General features: G+C 37.9%; 1 protein-coding gene across 3 annotated transcripts in view; it reads right to left on the minus strand.

Moving 5' to 3' along the window:
- Positions 1 to 406: 406 nt before the first annotated feature.
- The window catches only part of znf143b (zinc finger protein 143b), a 65,706-nt gene continuing 50,905 nt past the window's right edge, over positions 407 to 15,207 (minus strand). For all 3 annotated transcript variants that reach the window (XM_063061857.1, XM_063061858.1, XM_063061859.1), the window contains 6 exons: positions 14,838 to 15,017; positions 13,073 to 13,297; positions 10,950 to 11,104; positions 9,060 to 9,221; positions 4,108 to 4,290; positions 407 to 1,749 (listed from right to left, as the gene is read on the minus strand). In XM_063061857.1, the coding sequence (XP_062917927.1) occupies positions 1,660 to 1,749; positions 4,108 to 4,290; positions 9,060 to 9,221; positions 10,950 to 11,104; positions 13,073 to 13,297; positions 14,838 to 15,017 (995 nt within the window). In that variant the 3' untranslated portion in view covers positions 407 to 1,659. The remainder of the gene's footprint in view (positions 1,750 to 4,107; positions 4,291 to 9,059; positions 9,222 to 10,949; positions 11,105 to 13,072; positions 13,298 to 14,837; positions 15,018 to 15,207) is intronic.

Genomic DNA, 15,207 nt, shown 5'->3' on the forward strand with positions numbered 1-15,207 from the left:
ACCTTAGCACATTAGGAACACCTTGGAAATGATTCAAAATTTAGGTAGCTACCTTGCCAGCAAAAATCATCAGCTCTTTTATTTTATTTATTTATTTTGAAAACAGACTCAAGAAAATAAACAGCATTAATATAATTTAGAGTTTTGATGTAAAAGAAAAATGACCAGTAAAGCAATGCAGCTCCTAAATTTTCTTCAAAGTCAACCACTTCAACTTCACATGAACCAATGTTATACTGGAACGTTTTACTCAGTATCAAGGTAGGGAGTCAAAGTAATTACTCAGATTCTGTGGTAAAATTGTAATTCATATTCTTCTGATGCAACTACCCAAAGCAAGCCAGATTTTCCAAGTTTGTCACAACAAAATTCAAAAAACTTTCACAAGCAAAATAGTTTCAAAAAAATTTTAATATACAAAAAATAGTCCCTAACAATATTACTGATAAATTAAGCTATTTCAAAACATTTTAATTCCACTACCCCCAATTTTATTTTTAAAATATAGAACAAGATCTTGTTTGAAACTTCTAACTAAACTGACTTTCATCTTTTAGTATATCAGCTAGATTTTCTACAGATGGGAATTATTGCTCAAGTTTTAGCATACTTGGTTTGAAACCCTGTGCACAGGATTCATCACTATATATTCAGCAGGTCATTCAAACAGTTATTGTGCTTTTTTTTTCTTTGTGCTTTAAGAATTTAAAATGCTTTCAGAATAACACCTGACAAAAGGAGAATAATGCAACATGAAATTAGATTGTATGTCTTTAATATTGCACAACCAAAATCTGTCTTTTAAACTTTTACATGATCATATGTAAAAAGTAAAATGTAGGTTACATCTGAGGCATTAGTATGTATTTACAGGTAATTGGTCACAGGCAAAAGATCAAATATCTTTTTATAGTAAGAAATCAATTGTCATAAGTGTAAAACTGTAGTCCCAAACATGTTAGATTCCTTAATGCTTGTACTAGAATATAATATTCCCACTTGTGGAAGTTCATGCAGATCTAAGTTTTCAAAGCATGCTCAGGCACTCCACATTTTCAGGCCTACAGTTTAAAGTACCTTAATATCAAGAACCTGATTTGTCTAGTCAAGACTGTGCAGAGTCTGCAGGCAGTTATGATTTATATTCTAAAGCTGCAATATACCATTAAGATATGTTTATACAAACGTTTCTGAAAATGATGAGGAAAATTCACTTATGTATCTAGTAAACTTTGGAATAATGTCCACATCTATTAATTGGTAATCAGTAGTACAGCAAATATTTTGCTCAGTCTCACATTCATTTCTACCTTTGTGATTTGGTTTTTTAACATTGTGGTGTATCTAAAGCATCTAAGTAAAAATAAAATAAATTAGAATAGTATACATTTCAGAGGGGAAAATAGAGATAAATTAATTCTGAGATTCCCAGAACCAGTTTGTAATCACATACTTTGTGTCAGTAAGTTATCTTCAACTACCATTTTAAATGAAGTTGAAGAAATTCATGAAATTTATGAAATTCAGAATATATTGCAACTTTAAATATGTAGTTTAAAAGCCACATATAGCCTGCATGTGAGGCAATCTGCATACTTTTTACAGTACAGCTATTGTTAGAAATAGGCAGAACTGCAACCCTGACACTTCCAATAAGTTTTATTGATGTTCATCAATCTCTGAGGTTTCACCATGCTGTATTCTAGATGCTATTCTGATTGCTTCTTCCAATGATTGTTGCTCACCAAGCTGTAAAAAAAAAGCAACAAATGAGCTGGAAAATCAAATAGGTCTTGTGGAGAAAACTGCAATTCTCAGTTCTCATCATTGTGTCATTTATACAGTATGATGTTCCATCATACTATACTCATGAACAGAAGATACTGGGTATAATCAGCAGATCAGTTACTATTTGTGAAGATAAAAAACAAAATTAATATGTCATTGATCTTTCATCAAAACAACTCCTGCAACATTAACAGTTTCACTCTCTACCAACACTGCAATAAATGCCACGGCCAAGAAAGCTCACCAGTGCCTCTACTTCCACAGGAGACTAAAGACAAATGGCACATCCCCTTTGATTCTCACAAATTTTTATAGTTGTACCACAGAAAGCATCCTATCGAGAAGCATCTTGACTTGGTATGGTAACTGTGCTGTATGTGGCTACAAGAAACTGTTGAAGGTTGTGAACATGGCTTAGCATTTCACAGAAACTAGCTTCCCCGCTATGGATTTTTAAAAAAATTTCTTATTGCCTCTGTAAATCAGCCTATATAATCAAAAACTCCACCCACCCCAGGCATTCCCTCTTCTCACTCCTCCACTGGGCAGAAGGTATAAAAGCCTGAAAGCCTCAATGCACTTAATATTAATACAAACAACTTAATACTCACAGCTTAATTTTTTTATTTCAAATTAATTTTGATTTAAATTTCTCATCTGCTGTGGTGGCATTCAAACTTGTTTAAACTAGTTGAATAGTAAATTTTGTCTTTGAACTTTATTTTTTTTATGCCAGTACTGAAAATAATATTGATAATACAATAAATGTACAGCTTTCTTCTGTATCAGTAATGTTTTTTATGAAATAAACAGCTAAGATGAATTTATATTTCCTTTCTCTAGAAATAACAGTAAAAATACAGGAATAGTAGCTTAACAAAGAGGTAACGGATTAGTCCATGTATAGGACTCGTTCTATAAATTTGAATACTACCACAACAATTGAGGAATCCAATTTTAATAGTGACCATTAAATTACAGGATCATGGTAAAGCCCTTCATAGTTACTGATGCCCTTCAGGGAGAAAAACTGTTGCTCTTACCTCATCTGGACTTTATCCAATTCAGCAGTTAGGAGTCTATATTTATGGCATGGGTAATAATGCTGGCCAAAATGGTAATGACCACACCTCTTGAACAAATGCAGAAAATATAAGGTGGTATTCTTGTCTATGATTACAGCAAAAAGGGTCATTGTACACCAGGTTTCCTCCTGAGTACCTGCTTGTGCTAAATAAAAATCTAACCCTAATGCTAAACCCTAACCCTATATCTACAAAACAAGTCAAATGTTCATCATTAAGAAAACTTGAAAAAAATAGAGATTAGATGTAATTTTCTTTTTGCAAATCTTTTTGAGTTTTACATGTTCACATCTTCTCAAGATTAACTCAGAACAGCTAATAAACCCTGGCCAAGGATATTCACTGACCTTAAACAAATAATCTAGGACTTTAATACTTAAGAAAGATTCAACATCTCTGCAAGGCAGGTCAGAAAATTGTATGGGAATTGTGGAAAATTTATTCCTTCTATTTTGCATTTGAAGGAGCTATATAAATGACTAAGGCCAGGAATTTAGTCAGAACTTTATTACAGAAATTAGTTTGATTTAAAAAGCATATCACTAGACAATGTTAAGTTTTCAATATTATAACAGGAGAGGCTCTGAGGAAATACACCTTCAAATCTGTTACACTTTAGCTTTGAAACTATTTTATTAAATATAATTCTTTCTGATTCATTGAGAAATGGATTGCATAAAGGCTTATGATTTGGTCAGTGAACTCAATTACTGATTCCAATCACAATATTGAAAGCATCAATTTACAACAGTATCGATGTTCATAGATGCCCAGACAGGGAACTTAATAATTTCCCCCCAATAATATCTACAAATCATTAAATATTAACTATTAAAGTGGCCACAAACTATTCTGCTGATACAAATAGGGCTTTGATTTATAGCAATACATACATGGTCTCTCAAACTTTATTGGTGTACAGCATGTATGTGGTACTTTTTTTCCTTCTCTACATTCAAAATACTGGCAATGTAGCAACATCCTAAAAATAAAAGAATATAATTAAAGGGAGATGGGAGTCAAAATTTCAATACAAATGAGTGTTGGCATTCAGTCATTCTGAGGGCTTAAGTGTATCGGCATCTGCAGTACAACACAAAATTTATCATGTATCCCTGTTATTCTAATTTTTTAAAAATTAAACTAATTATTTTAAGAGAATTTTGAAATAGCAGTTGTAGATAAAACATACTGTATATTTTTTAACATAAAGAGAAAACGCTCAAAAACCCACCTGCACTGCAATTTGAGTGCCATTTGCTGTAGCGAGCAGTGTAACAGGCCGTGCTCCTCCAGTTACTAAATGATGCTCATGGTGTTGTTGGGTAACCATCTTTTCCACTTCAACAGACGTAGCCTGTAGTGCAGCAATAGTTGTCTCACCTCTCATCACACAATCTGGAGTCACTATAGCAACCTTTAGGAAACAGATGCTTTCAGTTCAGTCAAGTTTGCAAAACGTGTACGGTCAAATTTAGTTCATTCCATAAAAGTTATGTAGACAATGATTGCTTTGAATGGAACTGTTGATTACACAGTTAGAAGTGATTATAGCTCAAAAGAAATTTGAAGAGTGTATAATTGGTTTGCCGGTGACATCTGTGATTGTGATAAAAGACGAAAGATTTAATATGCCAAGATGTTTTTCTTTTCAAAGATTCCATCTGGACACAGAGTATTCCCAGTATTTTTAACTTTATGCCAAAGACAGCTGCTGACTAACGGTCAGCTACACTTATCTGTCTCTAGTCTGATGAGTTGAACACCGTTTGTTGTAATATAATTTCAATACTGTATTGTAGAAAGCTTTTAATAAAGAACATTATCAAAATATTTAAAAGATTGATAACAAGTATGAGATGAATGAACAAAACCTTGGTTAAAGAAATAGTTTTTGAAGAACTTTTTTTAAAGAGGGGTAATGGGGCAAAGGGATTTAGCAAGAAGTAGTTCCAGAGTTGGGATGTGTCTCTGAAGGTATGGCTGCCAATAGGATGAGCAATGAAGATTCCCGATTATCAAGAGATCTCTGGGAGTTAATCAGATGGGAGAGATTCTAAAACTGGAGGGGCAAGACCACAGGATTTTGGCAAGAAAAGTGAACATTTCAAAATGGAGGTACATGTTAACTATGAGCTAGTATTAATTAATGACCACAGAATTGACGAGTGCATGGGACATAATGTGAATGAGAGTATGAGTAAAAATATTTAACACACTCTCAGGTTTATGAAGGGTAGAACAAAGCGCGTAGACCTGAGTGTACTGAAAAATCCAATGTAAAGGTAACAAACAGAGACAGAGATTGAGAAGGAAAAAGGGCTATCAATCACCTTCATCACATCATATTGGACAGCAAGGCTATCTTGGCAGAGACGAAAACATGATTGAAGGCATCCAAATAAGCAAATAAGTAAGGGCAATGATGTGATGGTTTACATAGATGAAAGTTGTTTTTTTTAAAGAAAAGGGACCTGAGGAGAGAGAGAATTATTAACAATTTCAATTATCATGTAAATCAGACGACAAACAAATTGGTTAGTAGATTTTTGGAAGTGCCTCCAAAAGCACTACAACCTTGTCGTTGGGTGTGCAGGCTTGCATGCTCAATGACTGGGAGAACTATGTTGGCTGGAGTCAGGGCTTTATGTTTTGGCTCTTGGTAGGTCACCTATGCCAAACAGGTCAAAGGCCAGCTTAAGAGTGGTCCAGCAGTCCTCCAGGTTTGGGCTTCAGCTCAGCTAAAAATTCTGACTGGTAAAACAAAATTTTACAAAAAAAGCAATGAAGAATCATTCTACATCTGAGTGCAATGGTATTCTTGAGTCTGTATTTGGGACTTGCATGACTGACAGTAGTGAAAACTGAGGGGAAGCTGAGATGATGAAAGAAGCTCTGCACACTGCCAGAGATGGAGGACCTTCGTTGCTACCCTGAATGCCAGTGGCATAATAGGCAGTAAGTACGTAGAAAGTGGTTAACAAGGTGAATTTGAAGAGAGCACAAGGGGTGTTAGGATAAAATACAGAGAAAGGGAAGTTTAGAACCCCAGAAGAGGAAGTTTGGTCTACTGTATTAAGAGAAAAGAGTGAAGTTTCAGAGAGTAAAAGTACACATTATGGGCCCAAGTATTGTTTGTTAAAATACTGAGATCTATTAAACAGATTCTTTTTGAAAAGACAGTGAATTAAAATTTTTGTTTAATATGGAACTAAGCCAGATAGCATAATAAAGTGTTTTTTTTTGGAAAATCAAAAGTCTTTGCATTTTTTCTGACACCCCATTGTTCAACTCCTAGTGAAATAATTCATGGCTAGGAGATGAACAAAAATTTGCAAATGGGAGAGCATAAAAATGATCTTGATACATTCTCCTAATCTGCTAGGGAGTCTGCCTCTAGTCAACTTTAAAACAAACAGCCCATGGCTTGAGAGAATCTGGGAAGGTTTATAAAAGGAGGGTAAAATAAAATAATTTGGACCATAAGATATAGGAGAAGCCATTCGGCCCATCAGGTCTGCTCCACCATTCAATCATGGGCTGATCCAATTCTTCCAGTCATCCCCACTCCCCTGTCTTTTCCCAAACCCTTTGATGCCCTGGCTAATTAAGAACATATCTATCTCTGCCTTAAATGCACCCAATGACTTGGACTCCACAGCTGCTCGTGGCAACAAATTCTACAGATTCACCATCCTCTGACTAAAGTAATTTCTCTGCATCTCTGTTTTAAATGGACATCTTCAATCCTGAAGTTGTGCCCTCTTGTCCTAGCCTCCCCTACTATGGGAAATAACTTTGCCATATCTAATCTGTTCAGGCATTTTAACATTTGGAATGTGTGTATGAGATTCCCCGCCCCCCTCATTCTACTGATCTCCAGGGAATACAGCCCAAGAGCTGCCAGACTTTCCTCATATGGTAACCCTTTCATTCCTGGAATCATTCTCTGAACCCTCTCCAACGTCAGTAAATCCTTTTTAAAATAAGAAACTGCACGTGCCTTATACAGCCCCAACATCACATCCCTGCCCTTGTATTCTATACCTCTAGAAATCAATGCCAACATTGCATTTGCCTTCTTCACCACTGACTCATTCTGGAGGTTAATGTTTAGGGAGTCCTTGTGCAGGATACCCAAGTCCCTTTGCATCTCTGCATTTTGAATTCTCTCCCCATCTAAATAATAGTCTGCCCGTTTACTTCTTCCACCAAAGTGCATGACCATACACTTTCCAACATTGTATTCCATTTGCCACTTCCTTACCCATTTCCAAAATTGTATTTCATTTGCTACTTCTTTGTCCATTCTGGCAATATATTCATTATTTAAATACAGCAACTAATTAAATTAGGTTTGACAGAGAGCATGATAATCATGACTGGCAGGAAAGGGATAGTGCTGTGATCTGGGAAATGCTTTCATATAGAACATAGAATAGTACAGCACAGTACAGGCCCTTTGGCCCACAATGTTGTGCTAACCCCTAAACCCTGCCTCCCATATAACTCCCCACCTTAAATTCCTCCATATACCTGTCTAGAAGTCTCTTAAATTTCACTAGTGTATCTGCCTCCACCACTGACTCAGGCAGCACATTCCATGCACCAACCATTCTGAGTAAAACACCTTACTCTACTATCCCCCTTGAACTTCCCACCCCTTACCTTAAAGCCATGTCCTCTTATATTGAGCAGTGGTGCCCTGGGGAAGAGGCGCTGGCTACCCACTCTATCTATTCCTCTTATTATCTTGTATACCTCTATCATGTCTCCTTTCATCCTCCTTCTCTCCAAAGAGTAAAGCCCTAGCTCCCTTAATCTCTGATCATAATGCATACTCTCTAAACCAGGCAGCATTCTGGTAAATCTCCTCTGTACCCTTTCCAATCCTTCCTATAGTGAGGCAACCAGAACCGGAGACAGTACTCTAATTGTGGCCGAACCAGAGTTTTATAGAGCTGCATCATTACCTCGCAACTCTTAAACTCTATCCCTTGACTTATGAGAGCTAACACCCCATAGGTTTTCTTAATTATCCCATCTACCTGTGAGGCAACTTTCGGGGATCTGTGGACATGTACCTCCAGATCCCTCTGCTCCTCCACACTACCAAGTATCCTGCCATTTACTTTGTACTCTGCCTTGGAGTTTGTCCTTCCAAAGTGTACCACCTCACACTTCTCCGGGTTGAACTCCATCTGCCACTTCTCAGACCACTTCTGCATCCTATCAATGTCTCTCTGCAATCTTCAACAATCCTCTACACTATCCACAACACCACCAACCTTTGTGTCGTCTGCAAACTTGCCAACCCACCCTTCTAAAACACATCCAGGTCATTAATAAAAAATCACGAAAAGTAGAGGTCCCAGAACAGATCCTTCTGGGACACCACTAGTCACAATCCTCCAATCTGAATGTACTCCCTCCACCACGACCCTCTGCTTTCAGCAGGCAAGCCAATTCTAAATCCACCTGGCCAAACTTCCCTGGATCCCATGCCTTCTAACTTTCTGAATAAGTCTACCGTGTGGAACCTTGTCAAATGCCTTACTAAAATCCATATAGATCACATCCACTGCACTACCCTCATCTATATGCCTGGTCACCTCCTCAAAGAACTCTATCAGGCTTGTTAGTCACGATCTGCCCTTCACAAAGCCATGCTGACTGTCCCTGATCAGACCATGATTCTCTATAAGTGCCCATAGATCCTATCTCTAAGAATCTTTTCCAACACCCTTCCCACCACAGACTGGCCGATAATTACCCGGACTATACCTACTACCTTTTTTGAACAAGGGGACAATATTCGTCTTCCTCCAATCCTCCGGTACCATTCCCATGGACAACGAGGACATCCAATAGTTAAGTCAACAACCTCGCTGACTTGCAGGTTAAGTGTGGAAGCCAAAGATTTTTGGATGCATAATAAACTTGACCTTGCAATGAAGCACGAGGTCTGATAAGATCACAATATTTGGGGCACAAACGTGCAACTGTGTATAGTAGATGGGTTTATGGAAGAGATAAAACAGCACTTTCAGAAAAATACTGTAAGGTAGCACTTATATAGCTTCCAATTGGTTAATGCACGAGTCTGACCCTTTGACTGGCAACAGTTTACAAAAACATCCTGAATGTCATTGCTTTCAAAGATATCACACAAAGCAATTGCTTTACCTGTTGACCATCTGAACCATCTGTTGTCACCATTGTAACTGAATGGGTATCCTGTGTTGAAATAACTGCATCATGTGCCGGGACCGTGATGGTAGTACCATCTTGTGTAACCATTGTTATAGTATTGCCAATCCCTGGGAGATCTGTCTGAGAAATGCTAACCTGAAAGAAACAAACAATGCAGATAAAAACTTTTTTGCATGCAGAACTAAAGAATTTTCTACAATCAGCCCACTACTTTGGCTCTAGTACAAGATCGCTTGAGTAAAAGTCTACAAGGAATTTTTAAAAAATCCTTGCAGACTAACCCAATTGATCTATACTTAATCACTTGAGAGAATAACTTTTTCTTCAACTTAGTCTTAAGTGTGGATCCTCTTACTCTGGTTTAAACTCTCATGAGTGGAAACATCCTGCCAACATTTACTTTCTGCAGCCCACTAAGAATTTTGTGTCAATAGGAATGCTTTTCCTTATAAATTCCAAAGAGCACAGACCATGCCTAGGATCAATGTATTGAACTTCTTCTGAATTGCTTCCAACGAATCAGAATCAGGATTAATATCACCAGCATATGTTGTGAAATATGTTGTCTTTGCAGCAGCAGTACAATGCAATACATAATAATAGAAAAAAGAATTGTGAATTACAGTATAATATACACATACACACACAATATATATATAAATAGTTAAATTAAATAAGCAGTGCATCATGGGTTCAACTTTAATTCAGAAATCAGAAAGGAGGGGAGAAGATGCTGTTCCTGAATCGTTGAGTGTGCGCTTTCAGGCTCATATACTCATATCTGAAGGTAGCAATAACAACAGGGCATGTCCTGGGTGTTGGGGGTTCTTCATGATGGATGCTGCCTTTTTGAGGCAACACTCCTTGAAGATGTCCTGGATACTAAGGAGGCTAGTGCCCATGATGGAGCTAAGTTTACAATTCTTTGCAGCTTATTTTGATGCTGTTTCGGGCCAAGACTCACGTTCACCAGCAACTTTGATGTGTGTTGCTTGAATTTCCAGCATCTGCAGAATTCCTCGTGCTGATGAAGGGTCTCGGCCCGAAACGTCGACTCTACCTCTTCCTAGAGATGCTGCCCGGCCTGCTGCGTTCACCAGCAACTTTGATGTGTGTTGCTTGAATTTCCAGCATCTGCAGAATTCCTCGTGGTGATGCAGTCATCTAGAGTGCTCTCCATAGTACATCTGTAGAAATTTGTGAGTGTCTTTGGTGGCATACCAAATCTCCAAAAACTCCTAATGAAATATAGCCACTGTCGTGCATCCTTTGTACATGCATCGTTATGTTGGACACCCAGAAACCTCCTCTTAAAATGGGGAACGTCGACTCAGACCATGAAAGGCCTGCGTCGGGCATTTTCATGCCTTACAAGGCGCAGATTGGAAGTCTGTATGGGGTGCCACTCCTTGCACAGACACTAGAGCAATGTGTGGTTAAGTGCCTTGCTCAGGGACACAAACACGCTGCCACAGCTGAGGCTCAAACTAGCGACCTTCAGATCACTAGATGAATGCCTTAACCACTTGGCCACATGCCCTTTTAAAACAAAGTGACTTAAATGTACTAAATCCTCTCAATGGAGCCTGTTGTGTGTATTGAAGAGCCCCAAACCCATGAAAAATAAAACTAGCATTCCATTAAACTTCTGGATAACCCTACAATCTGAGAGTAATTGGTTGTGTACTGCTTAATATTTTTGTAATTTTATGGCCTGTTTGCATGAAAACTGCATATTTTTCAAAAAGGAAAACAAACGAAAAGAACTCAGATTAGAAGAGAAGGGGGAAAAAAATCAAGCAAGCAAAGGTGGACTCCAGGTAAATTTCCCAGATGGAATTCCACATTTCCTTTTATTCTTACCTGTTGTTGCGTACCATCTTGAGCAATAAGAGCCATGTGTTGACTGACGTTTGCCTGGGTAACAGTGGTAACCTGTCCAGATAATCCAGTGTCTTCATCAACTCCTGTTACATAAGTAATTGGTTGGCCCTTCAGGATTTCATCCCCAGAAGAAACTTTTGAAATAAAATTATACAAAAACAGAATGATACTTTATTTTTCTATTTTAATGGGAAAAAAAGATTAATTTAAGCCATAAATGTCAAATGTTCTGCATCACACAAGAAACTCTACCAACCAGATGGCTTTATAAATAATAGCCATCTTGGTCAAACTATATCTGATGCATTCCCTTTGTCCTAACCACTTCCTTCCATTCTCTCTGCAACTTTACATTAGCCATTGCTTCCAGCACATCATTCTTCTGTCAGTTCCAGTGGGATGCCACCATCAAAAACCCGTTCCCCTTTCAGCCCACCAACCTCACCCCCACCCACTTCTGCTTTCTGTAGGGATCACTCTCTCCATGACTCCTTGATCTCATTCCTTCCCATTCACCCCTCCCCATACCCTGATACTTACCCCTGCAATCTATATATGATGCAATACTGGTCCCTTCACCCCTCTCTCACCATCATATAAGGGGTCTACAAACAGCCCTTCAAGGATTACATGAAAGGCTGAGGCATGCACTTCCAAATACCTTTTTAACTATTTCCACGTAATATTGGCAAATTGTGGCTGCCCAAAATGTACTGGTCTTAATGTGTCCCACTGTATTTAATATTTTGATATCTAAACTTCCTTAACTGATGACAATCCCAGTTCTCACAATAAATAAAGCCATTATGGTATACTTAAAGTTTAAATTAAAACTCTCAAATTATCAAAATTAAATGTTATTATTTTAGGCACATTAACTCTTCTCATCTTATGAACTTTCAGAAGAAAAAGAAATGAAGAAAATTTATGGGTTACACAGTTGTATGGCTGTTTCCAAATGATGATGGAGACAGCAGCCAGAGAATTGGAAATGAATACCAGTGAATTGATCCACTTGACCCGAAACAGGAGTGTGTGGGCCATGGCAGTCAAAGCTCAAACTGGGCATGGCACCTGATGATGATGATGGCTGTTTCAGAGATCCATGATCCAGGTTCAATCTTGATATTCATTGCTATTTGTGTGGAGTATAGTAAAGGCATCCGTTAGTCTTGCGAGACCATGGATCTGTGCCTGGAAAATCTTCACTCTCCAGGGCGTAGGCCTGGGCAAGGTTGTATGGAAGACCAGCAGTTGCCCATGCTGCAAGTCTCCCCTCTCCACGCCACCAATGTCCAAGGGAAGGGCATTAAGACCCATACAGCTTGGCACCAGTGTCATCGCAGAGCAATGTGTGATTAAGTGCCTTGCTCAAGGACACAACACGTTCCCTCGGCTGGGGCTCGAACTCACGACCTTCAGGTCACTAGTCCAATGCCTTAACCACTTGGCCACGTGCCCACACGTTCACAATGTGGAGTATATACATTCACAAATTCTCTCCTTCCCACAGAATTATCAGGAGACGAATGGCATGTGAGAAATTTTTTTTGTACTAATAGAAAGGAGAACCCTGCGTAATTCTACATCCACGTAATACCTTCATACAAGCTGTGTATGAATCAAGCACTCATAACTCTACAATCTATTATCATTTAGATATGTTTTTTCTTTACTCTTTTTGCCAAAATGGAAAATTTCAACAAATGTTCACTCGTTATGTTCTGTTTATGTTCAATCTACAAGCATGACAATGTTTGAAGTCACCTATTGTTTGCCTTATTTGACTCCATTCCCAGTCTTGCATTCATGGCCTTATACTGATCTAATACAGATCAACATAAACCTGAAGGTTTGTAAGGCTGTCTTCATTTCTGCTGGTGCCTACAAAAGCAACTGATGCATTCAAAGCCCAGCAGGCTAACACGCATTTTAACTGTGGCCCCAGTGCTAAGGATTTAATGGCCTGTGCACAAGACTAACCCTCATGCATATTGAGCAGCCAGTGCTTCATATTATCTGCTAGTCACTTGTCAATACTATTAGCTGGTCCAAAACACTTTACATGGAGAAAAATATTAATCTATCTAAATTAGACTCACCATCCTGAGGCTCAAAGAAAGTCTCTTCTTCTTCAGTTGGCTCGCTATCACCATGTGCAGTTCGCTTATGCATTGCCAGTGTTGAGGTCTGTTTATAAGTTTTGCCACAGTGGTTACAGTTATATGGTTTGGAATGAGTATGAACCACATGGTGTTTATATAAACTGGAGTACTCAGTAAATCGCTTGTCACAACCAGGTACCGTACATACATAAGGCTTCTCCCCTGAACATTAAAATAAATGAAATTGTCACAATTTCAAATAAAGGACAGGACAGTGATAATAAAAGGGAAATGTCAATGTAATTTGCCGCAATAAAAATAATTTTTACAATATTTTTGTCAAATAATAGCTTGAAAGGGATTAAGATCCATTAATGCTCTACAATCAGTATTTTACGGTACAAGGTACAAGATTCATTAATGCTCTACAATCAGTACTTTACGGTACAAGTTTCTCCCCAGCTTACGAACGCCCAACTTATGTGGAGACTAGCACTTGGAAGATGAGCAGGATGAGCTGCTGGCTACTGATGTATCTTTAATGTCTTTAAGACATTGATCATGCTATATTTGGAGTACTGTGAGCAACTATGAGCCCCATATCTGGCATTGGAGAGGATCCAGAGAATGTTTATGAAAATGATCCTGAGAATGAAAAGGTTAAAGTATAAAGAGTGTTTAATACTGGGCCTGTACTAATTGGAGTTTGGAAGAAAGAGGGGATTCTCACTGAAACCTACCGAATATGGAAAGGCCTAGATAGATGGGATGTGGAGAGTACGTTTCTAATAGTGGGAGAATCTAGGACCAGAAGACACAATTTCAGAACAGAAGGACATACCTTAAGAACAGGTGAGGAGGAATTTCTTTAGTCAGAGGGTGATGAATCTGTGGAATGCTTTGCATTGATGGCTGTGGAAGCCAAGTCACTGGATATATTTAAAGCAGAGGCTGATAGGTTCTCAATTATTAAAGGCATCAAAGGTTACAAAAAGAAGGCAGGAGAGTGGTTAAAAGTGAAAACAAATCAGCAACAATCAAATGGTGGAGCAGACTTGATGGGCCAAATGGTCTAATTAGCTCCTATGTCTTAAGGTTTTATTGTAAAAGGAGACAATGTTCACTGCATTGCTGACCTAACTGGACTAACAGTCAACAAGTTTTATGCCTCATGTGGTGTTCTTGAATCTAGGTTCAAAGTTTTTAAAGTCAAACCTGCAAAGCTACTGCTAGGTATTTCTAATCATTGCTTGATAAGTGAGGAACCAACTATACTACCAATATAAACTCCTTCCTTACTAAACTACAGATTTAAAGTTTTCACATTCTTTTGAACATTAAAAAAGTGAACCTTTTATGGTTAGAGAATACAAATCAAAATGCAACCTTGTTCTGTGTGCACCAAATGATTATAGTGATTATCTTTTAAAAAAAAAGTTATTGGATTAAAATTTTTTTAAAGAACCGTAGTAGGGTGGGAATTGCAAGACAAATCACACTTTATTCCCAAATTGTTACATATTGTTTCTTAATAGTTGTTTTTTAAATGTTGGTTGAGGCCTTACTATTGGCTAAATACCTTCTCACCCACTGTGACATCTGGGGAAGTGGGGAGAAACTATAACTATCTTTACTGAAGGTTATGGTAATTATTCAATCCTAGAGGTTTTTGTAAAACTGAATTAACCTAATATCAAACAGCTTAAATGGATAAGTAAAACATAACTTCAAATGACCAGCAATAGTTTACTCTTATCAATACCTGTGTGTATTCTCATGTGATTCTTGTAATTGGTTGCACTAGCAAAGGCTCGCCCACAGCCTGCCTCTGGACAGAAATAAGGCCTTTCACCTGTATGAGTCCGAATATGCACTTTCCGAATATTTGATGTGGTGAATGATCTGCCACAGCCTTCAAAAGGGCATTTGAATGGCCTTTCACCTGTTTGTCAGATAAAATGTGACATGTGTGAAACCAAAATAGACACAATTTAATAAAAAGCACATTATTGCAGTAAAGTATTTGCAATTATTAGCCGACAAGTAAATTTACAACCTTATAGCTACATACATAATAAAAAGTCATCTGACAAGGGAATACTGTAACATCTCAATAAATGTCCTTACAATAA

This window comes from Mobula hypostoma, chromosome 11, assembly GCF_963921235.1.
Source record: "Mobula hypostoma chromosome 11, sMobHyp1.1, whole genome shotgun sequence".
NCBI lineage: Eukaryota > Metazoa > Chordata > Chondrichthyes > Myliobatiformes > Myliobatidae > Mobula > Mobula hypostoma.